Source organism: Capricornis sumatraensis, chromosome 22 (genome assembly GCF_032405125.1).
Source record: "Capricornis sumatraensis isolate serow.1 chromosome 22, serow.2, whole genome shotgun sequence".
Taxonomy (NCBI): Eukaryota; Metazoa; Chordata; class Mammalia; order Artiodactyla; family Bovidae; genus Capricornis; species Capricornis sumatraensis.
In genome coordinates this window covers 30351405-30361351 of record NC_091090.1, presented here as the reverse complement: position 1 = coordinate 30361351, position 9947 = coordinate 30351405, and the positions used below count along the sequence as shown (strand labels likewise).

General features: G+C 41.4%; 1 protein-coding gene across 1 annotated transcript; it reads left to right on the top strand.

Moving 5' to 3' along the window:
* The first annotated feature begins 1409 nt into the window (after positions 1-1409).
* On the top strand, positions 1410-6080 carry LOC138069603 (mamu class II histocompatibility antigen, DR alpha chain). The gene is made up of 5 exons (XM_068960945.1): positions 1410-1546; positions 3573-3818; positions 4250-4531; positions 4826-4991; positions 5687-6080. The coding sequence occupies exons 1-4, from the start codon at positions 1468-1470 to the stop codon at positions 4978-4980; spliced, it is 762 nt and encodes a 253-aa protein (XP_068817046.1). The 5' UTR covers positions 1410-1467; the 3' UTR covers positions 4981-4991; positions 5687-6080.
* Positions 6081-9947: the final 3867 nt, after the last annotated feature.

Here is a 9947-nt window from a genome sequence, read left to right as displayed (position 1 = left end):
GAGGTTGGGATAGAGCCTGCAGTATAAGACCACATGATAAGCAGCAACTTACTCTGTAGAACTCTCATCTGGCTCATTCCACTATCTTCAGGAAGCACAGTCCTCAACAATGTTAAGGCAGGACTGTTCGTGCATCCTCCCAGGGATATAGAAGACCCTATCAGAGGATGTGCAAAACTCTTAGTTACAATCAACCATGTATAGAGTGTTGACTTATGAATTGTGAGGAGAGTTGTAGGGCAGGGTAAGGCCTCAGCAGTGTAGAAAAGAGTATGAACTATCCACCCTAAGTATCTATTGAGATCTTAAGCAGTGAACTCACCATCTCATGAGCCGTGGCACCGCCAGATCTCTCCTCCTTGGAAGTATCTGGATCCCAGCCTTTTCTGGGTGGTTTAACAATTTTTCTACTTTGCTATATTTTCAAAAACATGAAGGTCCATCAACATGACATAACTTTCTGTATTCTCAATGGTGAGCATCAAAATAAATTCTTTGAATCAGAATTTTCATCATGAGGAAAGAATGGTAAAGCATTCCTGCAGGTTATAATCTTTAATCTTCCAGTTAAAATAAGCTCTGCCCTGTATATATATATATATAGATATTCATCTGTCTGAGTCTTCAAAAATAAGTGTGTGCCCAACAGTCTTCTCCAATCTCGAGTGATATGTGAGTAATAAGAATTAGGAATAGGCTCTCTCTTTCCAATCTACCGTCTCCAGTAACCACAACCTATGTTCCAAGGTACAGCTTTCCATCTCTCTCCAGCTGTGGGTGTGTTGGAGCTCAGTTTCTCCTCCAAAGTTATCTATATACGAAAGAGCCAGGCATCCAAGCTCTTGCACAGAATTGGCCATCTTGGAGTTTAAGACACTTGAGGAGAATCCTCAAGTAAAAAGTGGCATCTTAAGTGAAGCTTTGTCACTCGGCACTGCCAAGATTCAGGCATTCCTCATAGCCTGACACTGTACCTTGTCTTTATATGACCTGTTGTCCCTTAAATAAATTCCCCAGCTGTCACAGCACAGAACCATGATTTGCCATTAACTCTCACCTTAGGATATTCCCATTGATTCTATTCTCACCAATGTGCTTCAGGGAGCTCCCTTTGTAGAACTTGGCTTGAGTTGGAAGAGTCTGTGGATGATTGCCCACTATTCTTGAAAACTCAGTTTTTCATTCTTTTTGTTTGGTTGTGAGTTTGTTTGGTTAATTAAGAAGTTCCTTTTCATCTAATGCACAAAGCTTCTCCTTTCCTGGACCCTTTGCAAGAGTCTTTCCCTTAGCAACAGCAGTGTCATCTCAAAAGATTTTTCTGATTGGCTGCAGCTCAACTGATTTTAAATTTTTAATCAGTCAGACTCTATGACACCCTACATTCTATTTTCTCATATTCCTGTCTGTTCTAATCCACCTTGAGCTCTCATCAAGACACTGACCCTCATCAAGACACCAAAGAAGAAAATGGCCATAACCAGGGTCCCAATATTAGGACTTTTCATCACTGTCCTGATCAGCCTACAGGAATCGTGGGCTATTAAAGGTAAGTGCTGAGAGTTCAAAACTAGGAATAAATAAGTTCTGAGAGCTTTGGAGAAACGAACTGTGGACGTTTGCAAGACAGTCTTTATAATGAAAGAGAAATGTGACAGGTGTTATGTGGGTCTAACTCTAGAATTATAATAAATTGTAATTGGAAGGGTTCTCTCCTCACCACGAATTGAAGTAAGTAAAACCAAGAAATATAACTAAAATTAGAGGAGCAAAATTGAGCTGTGTTCTGATTCATGCTATTGACTTTGATATAAACCAAACTTGCAGGGAGATATTTTCTGACAGGCATTAACAAGTTAAATTTCTGTATTTTCATTTTTCATTCCTGGAAAATTAGTAACAGTTAAAACCTCCAGTAATTTTGTGAGGATTAAATCAGAAAAAAAATATCAGAATTTCTTGGCACCTGTTCTAAGCTATTTTTACTTTGGTAGCTATTTTTTGGCCTATGAATCCCAGCAGCCTATTTGGAGCACAGACATTATATTGAAGACCATTAGAAAGGAAAGCCATCAAAAAGCAACCATCCACCCAAGGGAGGGGGAAAGGCAGGTATGCTGATATGAGTCGCATTTAATGGACAGCCTCTTGGGACAGTAACAGCCCCAGTTAGAATGGAACTTACAGGGCCTTTTGGTCACTATGGCTTAGTAATATTTCCAGAGAGTGGAAAAACGAGAAAGAAATGAAGAGTCTGATGTTATTCTCTCCCATCTTCAGAGCAAATATTGTGTGGGCTTATTATGAAAAAATATTCCTCACCTGGAGTGACCCCCAAAGAGGGTGGCAAGGTGGTAGATAGGCTGGAAATAAGTAAAGACTCATGATGACAGTTGTAGGTTTCTATTGCCCAGAAAGAGCCATATATGAGGATGCCTACCATAAAGGATAACTTCCCCTGGAGTGAAAAGAGGAAGTTAGAATGTGTGCATGTGTGTGTGTGTGTGTGTGTGTGTTAATAGCTGCAAATGCGAAGTAAATCCCTGCCTATCAATGTACAGTCAGAGTTTAAAACCCGCCTCTCATTTGCATACACCACAAAGGCAACATAGTATTCAATTGTAGCTTTCTTATTTGAAATCAGTTATGCCTTTAGTACAGATTATTCTCCCTGTCAACCGTAATAGAATGTGTCCCTTAGTGACAGTCTAATTTAAAGATCTTTATGATATAAGGGAATGGTGATGAGGTCAATCCAAATATAATCATCCCCTCAGAGGGATGCAGGATGTGGGTATGGATACAGGAAAGTCAGTTCTCTACAATGCTACAAGGTCTCACATTTAATTATTTGGGTACCATCATCTCCATTCATACATTTCATGGCTCTGGTCCTTAAACACAAAGCTATTTCTGATGCTAAAGTACTTGCTGTAGTCCTGATGATATACTAAGAAATTACTTAAAACTAGTCTCATTTCATCTTAAAAACAAACACAGCATAGAAACAAAACCACAGTACAATATAATGAAAAACCTACATACAAGTAGATAAAGTGATCTACTCAAGATCACTAGGTAGCTGAATGAGAGTTTGAGATTTAATTTGATTTCAAGTTCATACACAACTTTTTAAACAGTGTTTCTCTCTTCTCAGAGCTGCAGTGCTCTGAGACATGCCCTGTGATTCTGGCTTAAGGAGATTTAATTTCTAGGTCAAGAGTGTGAGGGAACATTTGTCTTATAAGAGCTGCTACTGGATTTCTAAAGAGGGAATCATTTCTCAGTCAGTAACATGGAATCCAACAAAAGCTTCATGGAACTCCAGGTTTTCAGCACTCATTTCCTTCGGCCCACACACTGTCCGTTTGCTTCTCCACCCCTAGCTCTGCTCAACACGAATGTCCTCCACACAGGCCTTGTCCTTCAACCCATCCCTCCTCTCCAGCACTCCTCCTTCCCACGTGGCCCTCTCTTTCTACCACCCCTGCCCGCATATGTGCATCTCACATCCTGGGTTCTTCTCCATCTTCCTCTCCTGGTTCCCACCCTGACCCCCTTTCTTGTCGTTTCAGAGGACCATGTGATCATCCAGGCTGAGTTCTATCTGAACCCTGAGCAATCAGCCGAGTTTATGTTTGACTTTGATGGTGATGAGATTTTCCACGTGGATATGCAGAAGAAGGAGACAGTGTGGCGGCTTCCAGAATTTGGACATTTTGCCAGCTTTGAGGCTCAGGGTGCCCTGGCCAATATGGCTGTGATGAAAGCCAACCTGGACATCATGATAAAGCGCTCCAACAACACCCCGAACGCCAATGGTACCTCTGCTCCAGTCCTCCTAGACTTGGAATTGTAGCTTTAAACAGATGCTTGAGCTCTTCGTTTTTTGTTACTGAGACTTTCCCCTCAGGGCCTATTCTTGTCGTATGCAAACCCCACATTCTTATGCCACCAGCCCAAGAACTTCATGAATTTTCTCCTTTCTTGATGTGCTCACATCTTGTCTTTGGCAATCACTGTCTCTCATAAAGCCTTTGCCCTGAGTCCATGCTGGGGGAGCCAGGAATGAGGTCATTGAATATGTTATGCCCAGTACTGGTTCCCCTTTCATGGAGGAGGGAATAAGAGCTGGGTATCTGAGACCACGGCATAGATTCCCAAGACAGTTTCAGCTACTATGTCAGCCTTGGGGGGTGGAAGAGGGGCAGGGCTAAGCAAGGAAGGCTAATTTCTGTCGCTTGTCTCCCAGTTCCTCCAGAAGTGACTCTGCTCCCAAACAAGCCTGTGGAACTGGGAGAGCCCAACACACTCATCTGCTTCATTGACAAGTTCTCGCCACCCGTGATCAGTGTCACGTGGCTTCGAAATGGCATACCTGTCACTGACGGAGTGTCACAGACGGTCTTCCTGCCCAGGGATGACCACCTTTTCCGCAAGTTCCACTACCTCCCCTTCCTGCCCACAACAGAGGATGTCTATGACTGCAAGGTGGAGCACTGGGGTCTGAACGAGCCTCTTCTCAAGCACTGGGGTGAGAACCGCCCTTCAGTCTCCGTTACTTCATTGCTCCTCCTGTGATGCACGCGTCTGGTCCTTAGGGACCCCGAGGATCTGCTTCGCAACGGCTCCAGTTCTGGTTTCTGGTCTTCTCCCAGTGCTCTGCTTTCCCCTCTTCTCGTCTGTAATTCCCTAACATCATCCTGTCTTCCTCTCATTTAATTGGTGAAAAAAAAAATATTCTTTTGACTAAGCATCATATATTTTGTGCTAAGTGCTGCTGCCTACCACATGCATTTCTTATGTACTCTGACTTATTTTTCCCCAGAGTATGAAGCTCCAGCCCCTCTCCCAGAGACGACAGAGAATGCGGTGTGTGCCCTGGGCCTGATTGTGGCTCTGGTGGGCATCATTGCAGGGACCATCTTCATCATCAAGGGCGTGCGCAAAGCCAACACTGTTGAAGGCCGAGGGCCTCTGTGAGGCACCTGCAGGTGAGTCTGCTGTGGTCAGAGGATGACATCTCTGGAATGATTCAAGAGGAGGAAAAGAGTGAGGAAAAGGACACACGATGCCTTTAAAGGAAAACCATTCCAAAAGTCATGGCTCCTGATTTATCACACTGGACAGAATCAGACATTGTCATCATCTGATATTCCAAAGCCCTGCATTCCTACACCCCATTCCATACGTGTCACCAGAGATCATGCCTTCAGTCTTGGAAACTATCTCCAGTACCCAAAATAGTTGTTTCACATTAAAATAGTGAGTCCAATGATCTGGAAAATCCAACCTCAAAATTACAACACTTCCTGGCTTTATATTTCCTGAGATAAGACATCAGCTTTGAAGCATTTCCAGAACGTCACTTTTTGGGGGTTTAGGGTAACTGTATGAAGTGGAAATCTCTTGGAGACCCATGCCTGCTTTTGCCCCTCCATTCTGAGAGAGAAAAAAAAAGGGTGTCAGAAGATCTAAGAGAAAGTGAAACATGGCCTGATCCCTCATTCTTTCAGGGAAGGTAGGAAATAGCAGTTCATGTTGGAAAGGTTGCATTTATGAGAGGTCACACAAATATTAAGAGGCTTTTCCAAAGTCAGGGGTTAAGGAGTAAGAGTAAGGAATCTGAAGATAAGAGCTCAAAATATTCATCTTAAACTCTATAGTAACTACGTGTGTTCTGCTACAGGTAATGGACTTTGTTAGAGAGAAGATCAATGAAGATATTTCTGCCTTAATAGCTTTACAAACCTGGCAATGCTCCAACTGTTCACCTCACTGAAGACAACCATGCTTCAGCACTTCCCAGTCCTTTACTTACGCTGAGAGTAAGATGCCTTCCACAATCTCCAGGTTCTAACGTCTAGTTATTCCCTGTCTACTGCTCCTTCTTGTATTGGTTTTCCCTCCATTCTCCACTGTCTTCTTATTATCACCATGTAATGCCTTTGGAATAGACCCCATAGGATCCTTATTTTTCCTGCTATGGAACCTTTGGAAAGTTCTATGGGGGCATCTCTTGTATACTTATTACTTGGAGTTTCTTCAAACTGTGATTGTCATTTTTCTGAATACAGTAAACTTCAAGTGGGTCTCAGGTTGAAGTTTTTGGTGTCTGAGTCAGTTCTTCATGGAGGCTGGGGAATATAGGTGATCCTTTCATACTGAAAAGTCTAAATGGTGAATGTATCTTATAGACTTTGTCATTAATCAGAAATATCCTAGTTCATTAGAACTCTAGTCTCATTTGGAGGATCTGCCAGCAATCTAGTTGTCACGGTCTGGTCCTCATCTGGAAAACACTAGAGTAAGGTTTATTTGTTGAGAGATGACTTAACAACAAGTTCATAGTCTGGTTTGGATTCTTATGCCTCTGAATCAATGAGATATTTGGATCATGAATAGAGTCTATCTCAAACCTTAAGGCAGATTCTGATAATGGAGGACACAGATGGTGGGGAACAGACGGTGGTGGAGTGGTGGGCACAACAGAAGCACATGCATATATGTAAGAGGATTGGCACAGCAGCACCATGCATTTTAGGCTTAAGGAAGGGTGAGATTGGACACTGAGGGTTGGCATTGTCTGTCTTCTCAACATGCATGTGTTTGTGCTAAGTCACTTCAATCATGTCCAACTCTGTGCAACTCCGTGGACTGTAGCCCCCCGGGTTCTTCTGTCCGTGGGGATTCTCCAGGCAAGAACACTGAAGTGGGTTGCCATGCCCTCCTTCAGAAGATCTTCCTGACCCAGGGATCAAACCCATGTCTTTCATCTTTTATGTCTCCTGCATTGGCAGGTGGATTCTTTATCACAAACACCACCTGGGAAGCCCGTTTCTTAACATCTGGTGGTGGTGGTTTTGTTGCTAAGTTGTGTCCAACTCTTGCAACCCCATGGACAGTAGACTGCCAGGCTCCTGTGTCCATGGGATTCTCCAGGCAACATTACTGGAGTGGGTTGCCATTTCCTTCACCAGGGGATCTTCCCAAACCAGGGATCAAACCCAGGTCTCCTGCATTGCAGGCAGACTCTTAACCTTTTTTTTAACATAAACTTTATCTTTTCTTAACATAGACTGAAGCTAATTTGCATCACATTGAATTATTATGAAAATAAATAAATAAATAAAAATGCAAGCAAATTTAGATATCATGCTTAGTAATAGTAATATTCCATATATTATAAATTCCACTATTTTCTTCAAAGTTTTAAGAGAAGCAAAACAAAAGCAAGCCAAATCAAGGCAGCATGACCTCAAAAGGATAGCAGAATATGCCATCACAAAATATGCCTCTTTGGCATAAAGATTATTTTGAGCCAATAGGTGATTTTAAATAATAGAACTTAAATTATTTGTTGCCCACAGGAGTCTACTATAGTAAATACTTCTGGCTTAGTAGAAACTCAAATACAAAAAATTAAGCCACTTGGCTAAAAGAGATTAATCCCTCTTCCCATAAAGTATTTTATTTGGTACCAAATTTCAGTCTCTGGGTATTTTCCTTCTGATAGTTATCAGCTGTCCCCCTGATGAGCTGTGTTCTCTCAAGGGTCTTACAGGTATTCACGGGAACTCTAATATGGTAATACATCGGATGATCTCATCGTACCTTTAGAAACAGGAGCATGAACAATACGATGAGCAGCAGAAAAAACTTCTTCAAACGTTATTTCGTAACCTCTTAGTTTCACAGTGAAATGAGTTACCCTAATGATGACTGAGAGTGAGCTAGTAACAAATATCGAAATGTGAGAGGATGCCCAAAAAGGGGGGAAACTGTTAAAGTGATTACCCAAGGAGGCCATTAGACTGAGGTGGCTCAAATTCCTTGGTAACCGACATAAGCAAGCCTAAACCCAAGTCAGTTCTAATACCTGTTAACACACTCATATCCCAGAAAACGAATTTAAGAACAACCAATCACAAACACCCACTTAACACTTTTTCAACTCAGGCAGCTACTTAAGTTATAGCTAGTCAAATAATTTTCTTTCTTTCCTTCTGCCTCAGTTCTATAAAAGTCCTTTCCCCAACTTGTGTTTGTCAAGTGCTCCTAACCACTTTTAATTTGGCACTGCTGGATTTGAGTTCATGTTTCCTCAAACTCTTGAAAACACTTTGGTGGGCCCCAGCTTATCTGATTATAAATGATGTTGTATATTTAATTTTTGTTTAATGGCTTCATTGCCAAGTAGATATTTTTGGTTGGTTTTTAATTCTTCAGCCTTGATGAACTTTCTTGCTATTTGTAGCAGGGTTGTTTTGGGGGTGGGGAGCATACCTTGGAATCAAGAAAATGATACCATTCATGATAGCATCCAAAAGATGACAGTTAGCAAGGAATAATATGATAAAAATGAGTAAGATTTCTATAGTTAAAACTACAAATCATCATTAGGAGAAATTAATGGATCTACATAAATGATTAGAATATAAAGTTTGGAGACAGTAGGAGTAAATATTTGAAAGATAATCAATTGTCTGTAAATCTATATTCAGTAAAAAAAAAAATAGATGGGGAAACAATGGAAACAGTGAGAAACTTTGTTTTGGGGGGCTCAAAAATCACTGCAGATGGTGATTGCAACCATGAAATTACAAGATGCTTGCTCCTTGGAAGAAAAGCTATGACCAACCTAGATAGCATATTAAAAAGCAGAGACAGTACTTTGTCAACAAAGGTCTGTCTAGTCAAAGCTATGGTTTTTCCAGTAGTCATGTATGGATGTGAGAGTTGGACTATAAAGAAAACTGAGCACTGAAGAATTGATGCTATTGAACTGTGGTATTGTAGAAGACTCTTGAGAGTCCCTTGGACTGCAAGGAGATCCAACCAGCCCATCCTAAAGGAAATCAGTCCTGAATATTCATTGGAAGGACTGATGCTGAAGCTGAAACTCTAATCCTTTGGTCACCTGATGTGAAGAACGGACTCATTTAAAAAGACCCTGATGCTGGGAAAGATTGAAGACAGGAGGAAAAGGGGATGACAGAGGATGAGATGGTTGGATGGCATCACCAACTTGATGGACATGGGTTTGAACAAGCTCTGGGAGTTGGTGATGGACAGGGAAGCCTGGTGTGCTGCAGTCCATGGGGTTGCAAAGAGTCGGACATGACTGAACTGAAATGAAAAATCTCATTAACATCATGGGAAGGGATTTTGCTTGCTTGATTCCTTGGTAGTTTTATTTCTTCAGTGTTTTGGGGTTTTGGTGGTTGTAGTGATGGTATGGGAGGACTGCCAACCTGATATTAAAAGTTCACATGTAAATACTATAGTCTTAGATTAGCCAATAAAATTTTGAAAAATTAGGAAAAAAGCTGGAAGAAATAAATACAAGATAATGAAAGCTATATGAGTTAATGTTGTTATATATTAATCTAGGGTGGTGTTGGCTCAAGTATAAGCAAACTGCACAACAGAACAAAAAAGAAATTCTAGAAACAGAGCTGCTCACAAACACAATGCTCTGGTCTATAGTGAGACTGCAGAGCAATGGGGGAAAGAGTGTCTTTTCAATCAATGCCACTAGGTCATTTGAATGTCTATTTAAGAAAAGTTACTGTGACACATACTCAAATGTCAATAAAAAACAATTTCAGATGGATTGAACAAATTTAGTAAAATTTAACATTTAAGCAAACCAGGCCTTGGATTTCAATTGCTGGATAATCTAAATTGCTTTATCAGATGTACGGCTACACAGATTGTCTATTTTGAGTCAGTTTTGGTAAATCATATAAGGTAAATCATATGGGCTTTCCTGGTGGCTCAGAAGATAAAGAATCTGCCTGCAATGTGGGAGACCTGGGTTTGATTCCAGGATTGGGAAGATCCCCTGCAGAAGGAAATGGCAACCCACTCTACTATTCTTGCCTGGAGAATCCCATGGACCAAGGAGCCTGGTAGGTTATAGTCCATGGGGTCACAAAGAGTCGGAC

What these genes read in the sequence shown, in the direction of transcription:
- LOC138069603 (XM_068960945.1), top strand. Translation starts at nt 1,468, where the DNA reads ATGGCCATAACCAGGGTCCCAATATTAGGACTTTTCATCACTGTCCTG. An exon ending in CAACACCCCGAACGCCAATG is followed by an intron (nt 3,819 to 4,249) that starts GTACCTCTGCTC and finishes CTTGTCTCCCAG; the next exon opens with TTCCTCCAGAAGTGACTCTG. An exon ending in GCCTCTTCTCAAGCACTGGG is followed by an intron (nt 4,532 to 4,825) that starts GTGAGAACCGCC and finishes ATTTTTCCCCAG; the next exon opens with AGTATGAAGCTCCAGCCCCT.